At 43.2% G+C, this 16375-nt stretch overlaps 3 protein-coding genes across 7 annotated transcripts; 2 read left to right on the forward strand and 1 right to left on the reverse strand.

Moving 5' to 3' along the window:
* Positions 4384-8197, forward strand: LOC8072318. Of its 2 annotated transcripts, none has more exons than XM_021463884.1 (5): positions 4384-4646; positions 5325-5576; positions 6385-6516; positions 7149-7265; positions 7636-8197. In XM_021463884.1, the coding sequence occupies exons 2-5, from the start codon at positions 5325-5327 to the stop codon at positions 7972-7974; spliced, it is 840 nt and encodes a 279-aa protein (XP_021319559.1). In that variant the 5' UTR covers positions 4384-4646; the 3' UTR covers positions 7975-8197. The 2 variants fall into 2 exon arrangements, with proteins under 2 accessions (XP_021319559.1, XP_002447069.1); XM_002447024.2 differs by lacking the exon at positions 4384-4646 and adding an exon at positions 4684-4928.
* LOC8063945 (glutathione S-transferase T3) lies at positions 9150-11217 on the forward strand. 4 transcript variants are annotated; one of them, XM_021463680.1, is made up of 5 exons: positions 9167-9393; positions 9500-9578; positions 9896-10290; positions 10379-10858; positions 10947-11217. In XM_021463680.1, the coding sequence occupies exons 2-5, from the start codon at positions 9557-9559 to the stop codon at positions 11181-11183; spliced, it is 1134 nt and encodes a 377-aa protein (XP_021319355.1). In that variant the 5' UTR covers positions 9167-9393; positions 9500-9556; the 3' UTR covers positions 11184-11217. The 4 variants fall into 4 exon arrangements, with proteins under 4 accessions (XP_002447070.2, XP_021319353.1, XP_021319355.1 ...); XM_021463679.1 differs by having other exon boundaries at positions 9505-9578; XM_002447025.2 differs by lacking the exon at positions 9500-9578 and having other exon boundaries at positions 9150-9393.
* On the reverse strand, positions 13569-15121 carry LOC8063946 (CAX-interacting protein 4). Its single transcript, XM_002448456.2, has one exon. It carries the CDS (start codon positions 14886-14888, stop codon positions 13782-13784), a length of 1107 nt encoding a protein of 368 aa, XP_002448501.1. The 5' UTR covers positions 14889-15121; the 3' UTR covers positions 13569-13781.

Consider the following 16375-nt stretch of genomic DNA (forward strand, 5'->3'; position numbering starts at 1 on the left):
AAGTTTTGAAAGACACAGGGACTAAAAACAAGAAAAATGCTTGGAAACGACACATCGCTTTGTCCAGCTAGTCCAAGAAAACAGCAGCTGTTGTCGTGTTAAGCCGTGCCAATTCTTGCTCTGGCAGATTCAGGCAAGCAGCCACTCGCTAAGCTACAAGCATACTCCTACGTACTCCAGGACAGCGTGGCGACCATTATGCTGGCGTAATTTATCTCCGTGAGATTTATTCGGAACGAAGCGTGCGTGGCTGGCTACGGAACGAACAACACATTTTCCCTTTTGTTTTGTTTGGGCATTGTTTAGTTCACTCAAAAACCAAAAAAAAATTAAGATTCTCTGTCACATCGAATCTTTCGGCACATGCATAAAGCATTAAATATAGATAAAAATAAAAACTAATTGCACAGTATAACTATAAATCACGAGACGAATCTTTTGATACTAGTTAGTCCATGATTAGACAATAATTGCTATAAACAAACGAAAATGCTACTGTAGCAAAATCTAAAATCTCTTTTGGCATGTAAACAAGTCCGTGCGTGTAGCGAAAAAAATGGGGCGGCCGGGCGCGAGCGGTGGAGAGCTGTTGCTGGTTGACCTGCTCAGAGTCTCTGTGGGATCGCTCGTCGGCTTGCCGCCCTGTGGGCCGAGCTGTGGTGGATGGTAGCCTGCCGGTCAGAGGCCACCCTGCCTGGTCGGCCGTGGCCTTGGGCCCACGTGTGCACGTCCTAGGATCACCGGCACCGGAACCCGGAGACACGACACGAGGCCCCGTGGGCTGGGCCCCCAGCAGCCGCGGAGCGGGTCAGGTGACACGTGCGCGCGGCCACACACGGAGGGTGTGTAATCGAGTGGACGTCTGAACCGGTCTGCCGCTAGCTCGTGCTGACCTGCCAGTTGTCTCCACCTCCACGAGTCTGGATACGGAGCCGCGCCGCTCCCGGATCGTCTGTGGAGTGAACAAGCAAGGCCGCAACGGCAAATTGATTTGTGGTTTCAGTTTCAGCTTCCTTTTCAACTTGTTTAGTTACACCCAAAATTCAAAAAAAAAATTAAGATTTTTTATCATATCAAATCTCGTAGCATATGCATAAAATATTAAATATAGATAAAAATAACTAATTATATAATTTATCTGTAATTTGCGAGACGAATCTTTTAAACCTAGTTAATCTATGATTAGATAATAATTACCGAATACAAACGAAAGTATTATAGTGACCAAAACTTTTTATCCATAGAAAAAAGGCCTGAGAACCAACCAGCAATCAGGTAGTACAGTGTAAAAAAACAAGGTAGTACAAGCAGTAGGCTTGACTTGTGGATGTGTGGATTTCTACCGTAAAGACGTGAATATGAATATGGTGGAAATTTGATTATAGTTACTATTTTTTGTTTTCGATCGGGTGGCCCACATCCACTGATCTCAGCATAGATCTGCCCCTAGTACAGGTGTATAGGGATTGGGAAGCAATCTCGGTTACAAGTTTGTAGCATGGTTGACATAAGTGGCAATTGTAGCAAGAATGGTTAATTTCAAAGGAAATCGCATAAATAGGAAACAACATATAAACCCGAATGAACTTGGGTATGATAGGGAATGTTGAGCATTGTTCATATGTTCGACTATTTAAATGTTGATGTTCATGGATAATAGCAAATAGAAGTTAGAAGGAGTTGTCATATGTTCCCCAATGTAAATGTCAAAAGGAGTCATCAAGGGTCAAGGGGGCCGCATAGTGCTACAGTGACCGCATTCGAGGGCCTCATTTAAAGTGCACATTGACTGATGAAAAATGATATCCTCATATTTGTCACATTTTGAGGTTTCAGAGGTAATCCAAGTCACCTAGGGTGGGATGAATATTGGTGGTGGATGGTGATGTTTTGGCAAGGACATACCTGACCACCATTGATACACAAGGTTATAGATCGGCAACTTACTCAACATCTGCAAGTAGATGTTGTGATTCGTATCACCAAACAACTAGAATTTCCCCCATGGTGTTGAGTAGTTGACACTACTCTCTGATCTAAGTTGGAGTACTCACTAATAGGTGAGCTCCCATGACTCGCCAAGGCTCGATATCAACTTGAAGTACCCATTCTCCATTCTAGATTGGTAGATCTTAAACCAAGCACACCTTTAAGAGCTTTGCAGTAGTATCTTCACCGAGAAGACCACCTAATCCTCCACTGGGGTGTCTAGGAACTTATAAACCCCTAGAGTAACATGTTGTTATTCTTCACTTAATTGACCATCAAGCTAAGAGCATGAAAGATGCACACTAAGAGCGCTCGTAAGCACTCCTAATGAGTTGAACTACCTTTGTGTGTGCATCAAAGTGTCCAAGGGTGACATACTAGCCATTCACTATGTATGTAACCATCTGGGTTGCGGAGAGAGATATAGCCCAATGGTCTTTACTAGCTATTAGGAAAAAGCTAGTGACAAAATCAACACCAAGCAATGTGCCTTACGGTGAGGGATAGGGGATCGTCGAGTGACAATTGTTCTTCCTGTTTTCGAACGATCAATGTCAAGGATGTCTAAATATTCCTCACGAGATGTTTCATTGCAGCCACTAATTATGCCAAGAAAATCATATGACATATACCATTAAGCATGTCCAAGTTGAATTAGTCATTGCACAATACCATTGGATGATTTGCCATATCCACCAAGACACCATTAGATCAAACGACACATTCTATTAGGCATGTCGAGCTTGAGTTGACCCTTAAATATTGTCACATTTGTCGGGTGGGCAGCACTACCGAACACAAAATATAGCACATTGTCATGAGATGATGAGATGGCCTTGGTCAATCTATATATACAGTGAACTTAGAACTTGAATTTTGGCTTCATTTCAAGTATGAAATCATTCGTTTCAACTTCTTTGAGATCCTTCAAGCTAAGAGCACAAAATTAAGATGCACACTAAGACCGCCAAGTAGTCCTATTGACTTGAACTATCCTTGCGCGTGCATCAAAGTGCCCAAGGGTGTGGCACTAGCCATTCAATATGTTTGTAATTGTCTAGGTTGGAGAGATATATATAGCCCAAGGGTAAGGTACTAGCCACTGAAAAAATATTGTTGAGAAATATAATCACCACGCAATTCGCCATGTCTCACTTAGGGACATTGGATCATCCGTCGACATCGTTCTTCCTATTTGTCTCAACAATCAGTGTTGAAGGTTGAAGATGTCTAAACATCCTTCGCGAGATGTTTCATTATAGCCCTTTAAGGTGCCAAGTGGATCATACGATGCATATCATGCTCAACATTAAGCATATCCAAGTTGAATTGACCCTTGGATATTGTTGTCATTGGATGATCTGCCAGACCCACCAAGGTGTCATAGGATCATACCACACACTCTATTAAGCATGCTCACTCTATTAAGCATGTCCACCTTGAATTGATACTTGAACATTGTCGCTAGGTCATCCGCTCGTCCACACATGATCCTTACTACATAGTCGGGTGGACCAAACACAAAATATGGCACAAGTGTCACGAGATGGTTAGGTGACCAATCGATATGGTAAACTTAAAACCTGAATTTTGGCTTCAGATTCAGTTTCTTTGAGATCCTTTCAAGCCACTCTTGATCCAACTTCGTTGGAGTTTCTCTCTGCGTGCATTAAAGTTCCCTCAACTCCAACATTGATCAAGCTACTATTCTCAATCCCACTATAAAAGAAGGTCGAGGCAGATCCCGATAAAATAGGTCATTATCCTTTGCGTCCATCTATATTTTTATGTGTGGATACATCGATCATAAAACGATCGTCAACGACTTTCAAATGAGGCCTTGTTTAGATTTTTATTTTGATTTTGACACTGTAGCGCTTTTGTTTGTATTTGATAATTATTATCTAATTATGGACTAAATATGTTTAAAAGATTCGTCTTGCAAATTATATGCAAACTATATAATTAGTTATTTTTATCTATATTTAATACTTTATATATGTATCGCAAGATTTGAGTGACGTAGAATCTTGATTTTTTTTGGATTAATCAATGCCTGAATCCTTCTTTCTTTGTGCACTGTTTGCGAAGGCACGGGCCTCTCAACAACAATATGTGAAAAGATTTTGGATTTTGACATTGTAGCATTTTCGTTTGTTTGTGGCAAATATTGTCCAATCATAAACTAACTAAGCTCAAAAGATTCGTCTTGTAAATTACAGACAAACTGTGTAATTAGTTTTGTTTTTTCTATATTCAATGCTTAATGCATGTGCCACAAGATTTGATGTGACGTGAAATTTTGAAAAGTTTTTGAATTTCGGAGTAAACTAAATCGTACCCGTCCTACTCCTGTACTCCGTCCGCCCGTCCGGACCATCCCTGCGCCGACGAGGAAAGGCTCGGCAAAAGCAGTCCAAGTCCACCAAATCAGGTTCAGGTGAGATCGAGGTCCTGCTCCACTAAACTGAGCTTCCCTCCGCCGCCGCCTTGCCCTGCATTCCTCGTCCCTTGTAGCGACGAGGAGGAACAAGATGCGTCGTCCTTCAGGGTGATTCCCGAATCCCGACGAGGAAGGGAGAGCTCACGGTGGCGGCGGGAGCAGCAATGGCGAAGGCGATGGATGAGTAGAGACGCGAGAATCCGTGTCAGAATAGGTAAGCCCATAGAGGAATACGGCCCAATGTCGGCCTACAAATTATGCGGCTCCGCAGCCTCTGTTTTCTCAAGTCCCCTCTAGTCGTCTTCTTTCCGAACAACAACAACAAAAAAAGTCTCGTCTCATTTTTTCTTCTCAAGCCGATTCCCCATCTCCGCCCTGCCTGCCGGAGAGCACGAGCACGAGCACGAGCACCACCGTCCCGGCAGCGCGGAGCGCGGTCCGCTCCATCCGCGCACGGCCTCAGACGAGCGGGGGGCGCACGGACGCTGCGACCGGGGTAAGTTACCTCGGTTTTCATGCGGGGTTCAGCGGGTATGGAGCTCCGTCCGGCGGCCGGGGTCGGTTCTAGGGTTAGGTGTCTTGAAGGCGTCCGGGTACTGGGATTTGGCAAGTTTAGTAGCACGGGACGGTGCTTCTCTCCTGGCTGAGCGCAGCAGAGGTGGTGCCATGAGCGCTAAGGAGCAAGAAGATGGGGGTGGGAAGAGGAAAATACCGAAATAGACATCTATTTGATGTCAAATCCTCGAGAAACAACCAACTGACAGGCAGATAATTAGTTTGGTCTTGTTAAGAGCACCGGAGCGTTATGTTGGACTATTATTTTTCTTGCTCATGAAGCTGTTTGCACTTGTTTATCTGCCTTTTGCTTACGAGCATGTTCCCCATTTTTTAGATGGATCTCAAGGATAGCCTCTCCAGATTTAAGCAACAGCAGGAGAGATGCCAGTCATCTTTGGCGAGCATAGCTGCTTCGAGCTCAAAGCCAAAGCACAGGGCCCAACCAGCACATGCTCCCAACGTTCCAGCAAGGCCATCACAACCTGTTAAGTTTTCGAATGATACAGAAAGGCTGCAGCACATCAATTCGATTAGGAAATCTCCTGTCGGAGCACAGATCAAACTTGTCATTGAACTGCTTTACAAGGTATTTTCTCGCTATGCTACAGATTTCTTCCATTTCTCTTTTCATATAACTGCAAATTCAAGAGATGATTCCTCCCTTATGGCCTCACAAATTGTAATTGATCCTGCAAATCCTCATTCTAATTCAGTTTTTTTTATGCCAGGAGCTGGTATAATTCATGATTTCATGTCTAATTAATTATTCCATATTTTTTTGTTTATTGAAACCCTGACTCAGTAGATAGTACTTCTGGCTTTTATGCTTTTTCTGCTATCAGAAGTGTTATTGCTATTGTTGTTTGTTAAAGGGTATAAGTTGCAGTGGTCCATCCTGTTTTGACCCTATTTCTAGCCTTGCTTGTATACCTTTTTTCACATGTTAGATTGTAAATCTTGCTATGTATAGCCTGTAATCTAGAATGTTTATATGCTGCTTATTCTGTATTAAGCCCTTGCAATATATAGTGAAATTTCTGGAATAGATTAAGTTGGTATGTAGTGACAGGTAAGAAATACTGTGGTGGTTATATTTGCATGCATGTTGCACATGAATTGTCAAGTGTTATATGATTACACACCTTTACAGACTTGAATGTAATGTTTTGGTTACTTTTGCTGTTACTAGAATTAAGCACTTCAGCCCAATGTTTAAAAGATTAGAATGACCCTGCAATGATTTCTACTATGGTTGATTAATCTTGACGTAGTGGTAGAAGCTACTGACATCGTCACAAGGGACAGCAAAACAAATATCATCCAAACTCTCATTATGTATTTTGATGCTGCATCTAGTTTGTGAATCCTGATTGTTGTATCTTCTGAATTTGCAGACAAGACAAGCTTTTACTGCAGAACAGATAAATGATGCAACTTATGTCGATATCCATGGTAATAAAGCTGTCTTTGACAGCTTGAGAAACAACCCCAAAGTAAGCTATGATGGGAGGCGTTTCTCTTACAAGGTAAATTAATTTGTGCTTATTTTTGTCCATAGTTAATTTAAATTACCCATTTGTTAATACTTTTTACGTGAGTGATCATATTTGCTCTCTTTCTATAACCTTAGCCAATTCTGAATCATTTGATTAGTAGCATGGAAATCACTTGTCATCCCTACATTTTCATGTGGAATGTTTTTACTATCTGTCCTAGTCAGCAAAATTTTCCTCCAGTTGACACATGTGGGGGTTGTATTATAGTTATTTGTTTTAAAAGGTGGCCATCCGTCTGCTGCAACTTTGGCATAGTTGGCAGGCTAGGAATAGGCGATGCAGTCATCAGCTTCTTCTTCTTAACTCTCTCCTTCTGTACCTGGCTCCCTTCGTCTTCTCTGCTACTTGCAACTGCGTCCTGCCATAAGTTGAGGCTCTGGGTCTAGCTGCCTAGGACCTAGGTCCTAGTCACCTCCCGTACTGTCTGACTTGCACACTGTAACTTATGAAACGTCTATGACAGCAATCTATAATTGATTAAGTATGTTGTATTGGAATTATGTGTCTAAAGAGTTCTGTACTTTGTTATATTATTGCTTGCAGTTGAACTAGTTCTGACTTCTGAGATCTCATGTGTTGATTTGGTGTTCGTATTTGTGCAGTCCAAGCATGACCTGAAGGGAAAAGATCAACTGCTTGTTTTGATTAGGAAGTTCCCAGAAGGTCTTGCTGTTGTGGAAGTGAAGGATGCATATCCAAATGTATTGGAAGATTTGCAGGTGACCCTAATTCTCCTCATCAGATAATTGAGATGTTTCTGAACACAATGTGATGCAGACACTGTTCTTAAAGGTGCCCAACTAGTTAACAGCAACAATGCTACTAAAATAATAACTCCAAGTTAGCACTACATGCTCTATAATCACAAAGGTACCCAGTGTGGCTGAGTTTAGTCAGTGAGCCCATGTATTGGCTTTACTAGACATCTGTTGTGCTGTCTTTGCTAATGAGGTGTTTGATGTAGTTTGCCTAATATTTTATTTTGTTGGTGGTCCAATGTCCACCAATGTACTTGACCAGCCAAGCTGAATGTTCTACTATTTATATTTAAACAGATTTGCATAATTTTGAGTATTTTCTGTGCTCTAGGCTCTGAAGGCTGCAGGTGAGGTTTGGCTGTTATCAAACATGGACTCCCAGGAGGACATTGTATACCCTAATGATCCAAAAGCGAAGATCAAGGTTGATGATGACCTGAAGCAGCTCTTCCGTGAAATAGAGCTACCACGTGATATGGTCGACATAGAGAAGGAGCTACAGAGAAACGGTTTCAAGCCCATGACCAATACTGCCAAACGACGAGCAGCTGCCCAGATCAATGGCGTGAAACCCAAGGCTAAGCCCAAGAAGAAGCAGCGTGAGATCACAAAGCGGACCAAGCTCACGAATGCCCATCTGCCTGAGCTGTTCCAGAATCTCAACACTTAACCTTGTTACAATCGTTGATGACTCAAAGAGGGTTCATGTTACTCCTATGTATTGCTATGTTGTGTGTACATGTAATGCTACCCCTGTATGTTGTACGGCTTATGGGCTCTACAAATTTGTATCTCAAGATTCTGGATGATATACTTACGCATTCTGACATAATAGAATGCAAAACCTCAAGATTTTCCTTATTTTTAATTTTTATTTTATCTTAATTACAACATCTTCTGAGTTTGCGGCACTATGTTTGGTTGATTTTGGATCGATCAGGTTGGTGTGAGGGGAAGCTGAACATATTTTGATGGATTAGCTTTGACTGCTACCAGAATCCTCAGAATTATGAGTACTGAGAAATCTGCAGGTTTAGATTTGTTTTTGCAAGTTCAGATTTGTTTTTCTTTTCCTTCCTGACGTACGGAGTACTGCTCACTTCATTTTTTGAATTTGGAATAGCAGGTTTGGTGAATTTTGTACCCATCAGGGATGCGAACTTTGGTACTGTGGTATACATATGGAGGTGGATTACACAAGGAGGCGAAGACTAGCATATGCATACTTAAACGTCATAATTACGGTTTTTGTTTCACATGTAGGCCTTGTTTAGTTCCAAAAATTTTTACAAAATAGGTACTGTAGCACTTTCGTTTGTTTGTGACAAATATTGTCCAATTATGTACTAACTAGACTCAAAAGATTCATCTCATCAATTCCGACCAAACTATGCAATTAGTTTTTATTTTCGTCTATATTTAATACTCCATGCATGCGTCTAAAGATTCGATTCGATGTGACGGGGAATCTAAACAATTTTGCAAAATTTTTTAGGAACTAAACAAGACCCTAGCTGGTTCACCGAAATGGTGCCTCCAGTCCTCTAGGAAGGACGAGACGATTCCCCATTGTTGTGGTCGCCATCGCCTGTCAAGTTTGTTAGATTTCTAAAAAATATCAACAATATCTATACTTTAAGTAAATTTAAATAGATTCAATGATCTATCTAATGATACTAATTATATGTATATAATTTAATTTTTTTTATATGTTTAGTCAAAGTTGCGTACTTCTTATGTTTAAGTGTTTAATTAACTCTTTGAGAAGTGAGAACGATAATTAAAAAAGGACAAAGAGACTATACATCCCACCAAGTCACTTAAATTTTATTAGATTTAGAGCAACTATGCAAAACCTTACTTGGGCTCCCATACTCAGATTTGAAAGCCAAAGAAAAAACAACATCAGTTCCAGCGCTCCCATCATGGGATTGGATCCGTTTTTTTCCCTCCCCAGCTAAACTTTCCCGCGCGCGGCCGCCTAGTCCCGCGCGCGCCCAGAGTTTTCCCGCGCTCTTCCTCCGCGCGTCGTCCGTCTCCGCGTGCTCCAGGTCCGATCCCCCGCGTGCGGTCCTCATCTCATCTGCAGGTACCTGCTCCGATCTCTTCTCTGCAAATTCATGTGTAAATGTTGTGCGTGTATCTCTTTGCCTGGTGCTGGTTCGTGCTCCCAGCTCCTCATCCCTGTTGCGCAGTACAGGCTTGGAAAGCAGAGCAAGAGAGATACAGGGATCCCTGTTGCGCAGAAGTTCATGTCCGACTCCGATCCCCCACGTGCGGTCCTCATCTTCAGCTATCAGCTTTCTTCATGTAGTTTGTCTTTTTTGCTGGTTTTTGTGGAGATCATAGTAGATGTATACGAACCCTTGATGCCAAAATGAAATCCAATAAAATATTTGGTGCTATCATTTGGGAATGCAATATTGATTGAAATTTATTTTTTATTTATAAGATATTATTGCATTTGCATTGCTGGCATATTTGTAGCGACATGGAATGAAATATATGTACTTGAGATATTAGAAGTCAGTGAGATTGGATCTGAATAGTTCATGTATGAGCTGTTTTTTTCTTGATTGTGGTTTCCACAGCTGGAGATATGTGGAAAGAAGGTCAGGGGTCAAGGGTGATGTCCGAGGACATTGAGATTGATGATATTGATATTTCATCAGTTTGTAGTGAACCTAGTGCATCCAAAATGAAGGCAAGCTGTGCGGCCAACTACTCTGCGCAAGAGGATATCCAACTATGTGAGTCATGGGAGAATATTAGCACGGATCCTATCACTGGAAATGAGCAACCTGGTGAAGCTTATTGGAAGCGAATTCATGATAACTACCATGCCAACAAGAAATTTGAATCTACTAGGACTGCTAACTCTCTTAAGCATCGGTGGGGCATAATTTACAAGGAGGTGCAGAAGTTTCAGGGTTATTTTGAGGAAGTTGAGCATCGCCATCCTAGTGGTGTGTCTTTCCAGGAACATGTAAGAAATCCTTTCATATTGAAGGTTAGGCATGGATCAATTCATTAATATACCAAACATGCTGACTCACACGTGTCTTTGCTTTCAGGTGCTAGAAGCACAAACTATATATGCAGACAAGGAGCCAAACAAGAAGGGTTTCACTTTCAATCATTGTTGGTTGAAGGTTAGGAAATATGCCAAGTTCACAGCTGTTCCGTCCTCCAAAAGGCCTAGAACAAGCAACTCAAACTCAATTGATGTTCTTGATCAAGAAGATAATGATAGTGGCAAGTGCCAAACTCCTGAGTCATCCTTGTGTAGTGTGAAAAGGCCTATGGGGAGGAAGCAAGCAAAGGGGAAGGTGAAAAAGGGAGGGAAAGAATATAAGTATGCAGGGATGCTTGAGAAATTGCTTATTGAAAAGGAAAAAAATAGAGAAGCTAGATGGCAGGAGTACAAGAAGATGCAAGAGCGCAAGGCATCGATTGAGGAGCGCAAGGTTGCTATTAAGGAAAGGAAGTTGATGTGGGAGCAAGAACAGAAGATTATTTTTTCTGATGTCAACACATTGGACTCCAATGTAAAGGTATATGTGTTAGCAATGAGGGCTATTTATGTGTTCCTTTTTAAAAATATTATGTTGTTCATGGATCTTATTATTTCCTTTACTGCAGATGGTGTTTACCGATGATGATGATGATGATTTTTTTGAGCAATGGTGGGAGGAAGAGGAATCAGATGATGATGATGATTTGGTTGTGGCTATGCTCATTCTTGCTGATGCTGAACAAAGGGAACGCAAGAAGGCTCGGCGTGGTTCGAAGGCCTTGTTTAGTTCCAAAATATTTTGCAAAATCGACACTGTAGCTTTTTCGTTTGTATTTGACAAATATTGTCCAATCATGGACTAACTAGGCTCAAAAGATTCGTCTCGTCAATTTCGACCAAACTGTGTAATTAGTTTTTATTTTTATCTATATTTAATACTTCATGCATTTGTCTAAAGATTCGATGTGACGGAAAATCTGAAAAATTTTGCAAAATTTTTTGGGAACTAAACAAGGCCGAAGCCTAGTCGTCTAGTGGTACCGTGAGACATGCATGGTGGGAACCTGCATATCGTAGACTTTATTTTACATATTATGAAGGACTATAGCAATTTATTTGATGTTATGTCATGAACTTTGTGTTTTCAATTCAAATTTAGAACAAGTCTAAATATCTGTATTTGAATCTGTAGATTTAATATTGTTGCTCATTGTGAAATCATAAATATTTTATTGTCTATTTGTGAGTGGTGTTTCAACTTTTGTGAGTGCGTTGTTTGATTGCCCCGAAGTGGCGTAGGCGCGAGTGAGTGGCCAACATGTCAAGGTCGTCGCACTGACACACCACCTGGAGAATCCAACATCAAATAATGATGAGCTAGCTTAGGTTGGATAAAATTTTATTTTTCGTTAGCAGCACAAGTCACCAGGACAATGACTTCGCACAACCGCAACTTTCAAACCTTATTTCCCTATCCTTTCGTCAAGAACAACTCGGGAAGCTTCAGGCACAAAGTTCTCTCCTATCTCAAGTGATCGTGTGTGTGCGTCATCCAAGAACCAACGTCTCACAAAGGCTTTAGACTTCCGTGCATCCTCTAGACTTCACCTTCACCTTGGTGCATGCATGACTAACAGGAGTACCGAATAATAGTGTAGCCAGTCGATGGCTATATATTATTATTTCTATGTCATCTGAGAAATGGATTGCCATTCCTTGCGCTCGTCTTGTTTTCTCCCCCCTCAGAGTAGTCACAAGCGCCATGCAGAAGTTTCTATAAACCCTATTTTAATTTCAGAAAGCATCAAGCCGAGCGTCAAAGAGATCATTCCAACACTCCACCACCATCATCGACAGAGTTAAACAAACTATAATGGACACATCTTGTCAGTTATCACTGGACATAAAGACGGTACATGATGATGATTTGGCTATAATAATATAAATACGCCTCAGTTTTTCTTGTGATATTCAGTTCGGCGTCAGCACTAACTCCACAGGAAACACTATGGCAGCAACAGATTGTGAGGTGCGACTTTCTTTGAGGTTAACCTGATTTTTTTCAGTAGCTTTATTTACATGGCTATACAACATATAAACCAGGTAGGGAACAAAAGAGGAAAAGAAACAAGAGAAACAACAGCGCTACCACTGCCCATTTTACATACAAAAGTTGTCTGTATATACCTGCCTGACCTGTAAGCTAAGAATTTTCATGACTTCAGATAAGTTACCTTGCTATCGCCTTAGAAGCAAAATCAAATGTGCAGTGGCTCTAAATGCTGCTGCATCTAACATCAGAACAGTGTTAAAAAGTTTTTATAAAAACTCAGTAAAATGAATGTGGATGAGAAACAAAATCCAAGCCTTTCCATGTCAGTCATCAATGTCCTGGACCCATTGCAAACCTGCTGAAGACAGCATTTGAATTGAGCTTATGCGTGCAAAAATAAAAATGAGGAACGGAGGTTGAGCATTAGCAGTACATATATAGTAGATACATGGCAGCGTCATACAATTAAACCTCCCAACTCCCAAGTAGTGACAATAATCAACAAAATCAATTTTCTTAAGAAGCTACAAATTGTCCCTGTTGGGTTCTGACACAACTAATACTAGGTTATGAGAGGATCGCTGGGACATCAGAAACAAACCTGTTAGTACTGACTCCACTGCTGAATTTGGAATCAGCAGTCCAATGATTCACTGACTGTCATTTGTTGTGACTAAACGGGCAACACGTATTCTCCTGTGAACCTGGCATACATGTTCAGTTACAGAAGGAAAAAGGGCCAATTAAGCAACATTCAGAGAGGGGTAGGTCAATCACTCAATCTGTAACTTTGTAATATTGTGATAGGTCTCCTAGAATTACCCTATGTTTGGTTTTAAAAAAGGAATACCCTATGCTACTTATTATTGAGTTGCATGCACCGACCAGTTCAACCCAAAAGCTTAAGCTGATGGGGAGAGGTGGGCAATTCCCTTATATTCCAACACTCCCCCTCACGTGGAGGCTTCGTCAGGCCTCAGACGTGGAATAGGAGCGAGCAGCAATTATTTTATTTAATTACGCTAACCAGGATTCGAACTCGAGACCTCTGGCTCTGATACCATATTGAGTTGCATACACCGACCAGTTCAACCCAAAAGCTTAAGCTGATGGGGAGAGGTGGGCAATTCACTTATATTCCAACACTTATCTCATGCAGGATTATTGTGGGGAAAGGCTAACTGAACGCACCACATTAAAAAAAATCCTCAATCATCAAATCATGAACGCATAATAGACTCGAAGCATAGTTCAGACAGACATACAGAATATACACCAACATGTTACATTGTTACAAACATTAAGCATCATGCTTCAAATATTTCAAACTTACAAGGCAACCGACCAGCTGATAAATAGAGGAACTCAATAACATCATCGAATAGGATTACCAATTCAATGCTCCTCTTTAGCTCCTCTTGCGGTCCCTGTTCTTCTGCCCAGATCGCTTTGCTCCCCGATGGTCATGTAGCTCATCCTCATCGGACCCACTGCTTTCTGACCGGCGGTGCCTCCTCCGCCTGCTGGATTGATTCTTGTCATCAGCAAAATCACTGCCATCATTGTTACAGTCAGATGCATCCCTCCGGTGATGGCTCCGCTTGCAGTGACGCCGATGCCTCCTTTCTTCACCTCCAGACACATCCTTCTCATCCAATGAGTCCTCGCTCCTGCGATGGCTCCTCCTCCTCTTCCTGTGCCTCTGCCTATCGGAGTCACTATTGTCGCTGCTATCCTCATCTGATCTTCCATGCTTCTTCGATCTGTTGGACCTCTTCTTCCTGTCCCTGCCTCTTCTGCCTTCCTCCTCTTCATCCTCACTATCATCACTCCTTCTACTCCTTGTGTGCTTTGATTTTCTCTTGGTGCTGCTGCTCCTATGGCGGTGGCTTGACGACTTCTCTTCCTGCCTGGGTCTCCTTCCCCCATTCCTGGCGCGCTCACGCTGTGCAATTATCCTCTCCAGCTCAGGGTCGATGTCTGAATCAGAGGAATCACTGTCCTCGTCCTCCTCTTCCACATCATCAGAAGCCTCATCTGCGTCACCACCGGCAGCAGCCTTCTTTTTTATCTCGTCAAACTTGGCCTGCGCGGCTGCCTGGGCGTCGGCGTCGTCCAGGTCCAGGTCCTTGACGGAGAGGAAGTTGCGGCACTGGAAGGTGAGGTGGCCAACGCGGCCGCACTTCTTGCAGGCTCCGCGTGTCTCATCGGAGTTGGAGCCGGTGATGCGGGCGAGCGCGAGGAGGCCCTGGAAGCTGGTGTAGGCGTTGCCATCGCCCGAGCCGGATCCGGAAGCTGCTGCGGCGCTGGCGGCTGCGTTGGCGTCGTTGGCGGCTGCGGCGGCGGCGTTGGCGGAGACGGAGGAGGAGGGGCGGCCCGGCTGTTGCTTGTTGTTCTCGGGCGCGTAGGGGTCGTATCCGATGGCGCTCTGCCAGATGCCGTGCGTCTGCAACGCCGCGCTGCTGTGCACGCGGTTGTTCGCGGGCATGCGAACGCGCCCCGCCGTCGCCGGCATCTTGGATCGCCGCCGGTTAAGCTCGGGGGAGTGGGAGGGGTAGAGTTAGGGTTTGGTAGGAAGGGAGAATACGGATTGGGATCTGGGATTGATTTCTCGGCTCGATTGGGGAACGCACGCGTCGCCTGTTTGGCTCCCGCCACAGCCGCACAACGCCACAACTGTGGCCGGGACGCATAGTCCGTCAGTTGCACAGTTGGCGAGCCCTCGCGCCGAAACTGAACCAGGGCCTCAAAAATTCTAGTCATATTAAATCTGGTAGCATATACATAGAATATTAAATATAGATGAATATAAAAACTAATTATACAGTTTGCTTTTAAATTACGAGACGAATCTTTTAAGCATAATTACTCTATGGTTGGACAATGTTTGTCAAATAAAAACAAAAATGCTATAGTATCAAAATCCAAAAACTTTTTGGATCTAACAAGGCCTAGCTTGGGAGCCCCCAAATCTTTGATGTGCGCAAACCTTGCGTCCTGATCCAAACACATTATAAGACTATCTTCAACAACAATACCCAAAATACAAAACTCATCAATGTTTAGGTAGTGCTATAGGCAAAACGTTTAATACCTATTTAACATCTTCTCCAACAACAAGATCTAAAAGAGATTCCTTTCTGCAAATAGGTTTTCAGGAGAGAGGATATTTATATTTGGGTTATGTCTCTCAGACAACCCAAAGTAGGTTTCTTGTATAGGTACTCTGTTAAGTCTCCTGCTACCCATTCTGGATAAGGGTGTCCATATAGGTCTCTTACCCAATCTGGATAAGGGTGTCCATATAGGTCTCCTGTTGGAGACAGTGTAAAGACAAGAAAGAGCTTCTGCCCTCTAAAATCATCGCATGTGGACTGTGGAAATATGAGTCAGGCTGGGCATTTTTGAACCGTAAGCCGAAAACCGAACCGAACCGAGCCGAACCGAACCGAAATATTAGTTTTCTCGGTTTTCGGTTTCGGTTTCGGTTTCTACAGCTGGGAAGTTCGGGTGTCGGCTTCGGCTTCGGTTTCCGAGTGCAGCCGAACCGATAAGCCGAACAACCCGATTAAGTATGCTAGTGAACGCCGAAGTACCGAACTACAGACACTAGCAAAGCACCAAAACGAGCAGTCAGCTCCTAGCGCCCAACCAAGTGCCACCAGGCCCACCACTCATGCATAGCAGCCCAATCCATGATAGCCCACCGATCTGGTCTCCAGAAGTCCACATAACAAAAGAGCATAGCAGAGCCCCCAGTCATATGCTCGCATCAAAGTTGGAGCGGTGCCTCGCTGGACAAGCGAATCGGCGGTGGCGGCGGCATCAGGCGGCAGCAGCGCGCTGGGCAGGTGAATCTGTGGCGGCGCGGCGCGAGCAGGAACCTGGAGGCGAGACTAGAGTGGCTCGACACTAGTACTGTACCACCTGGGAGGCAACAGCGACCCGGCCGCGTGAAGCTCACGGAGGACCTGCGATGCGATGACATGGTCTCGAGCGGAG

The sequence above is a fragment of the Sorghum bicolor genome, chromosome 6 (assembly GCF_000003195.3).
Source record: "Sorghum bicolor cultivar BTx623 chromosome 6, Sorghum_bicolor_NCBIv3, whole genome shotgun sequence".
Classification (NCBI taxonomy): Eukaryota; Viridiplantae; Streptophyta; class Magnoliopsida; order Poales; family Poaceae; genus Sorghum; species Sorghum bicolor.

Excerpts from the sequence above, each read along its gene's own strand:
- LOC8072318 (XM_021463884.1), top strand. The coding sequence starts at position 5,325 with ATGGATCTCAAGGATAGCCTCTCCAGATTTAAGCAACAGCAGGAGAGA. Across the intron at positions 5,577-6,384 it reads TCATTGAACTGCTTTACAAG|ACAAGACAAGCTTTTACTGC; the intron begins GTATTTTCTCGC and ends CTGAATTTGCAG. Across the intron at positions 7,266-7,635 it reads ATGTATTGGAAGATTTGCAG|GCTCTGAAGGCTGCAGGTGA; the intron begins GTGACCCTAATT and ends TCTGTGCTCTAG.
- LOC8063945 (XM_021463678.1), top strand. The coding sequence starts at position 9,425 with ATGTGTAAATGTTGTGCGTGTATCTCTTTGCCTGGTGCTGGTTCGTGC. Across the intron at positions 10,291-10,378 it reads GTGTGTCTTTCCAGGAACAT|GTGCTAGAAGCACAAACTAT; the intron begins GTAAGAAATCCT and ends CTTTGCTTTCAG. Across the intron at positions 10,859-10,946 it reads CATTGGACTCCAATGTAAAG|ATGGTGTTTACCGATGATGA; the intron begins GTATATGTGTTA and ends CCTTTACTGCAG.
- LOC8063946 (XM_002448456.2), bottom strand. The coding sequence starts at position 14,888 with ATGCCGGCGACGGCGGGGCGCGTTCGCATGCCCGCGAACAACCGCGTG.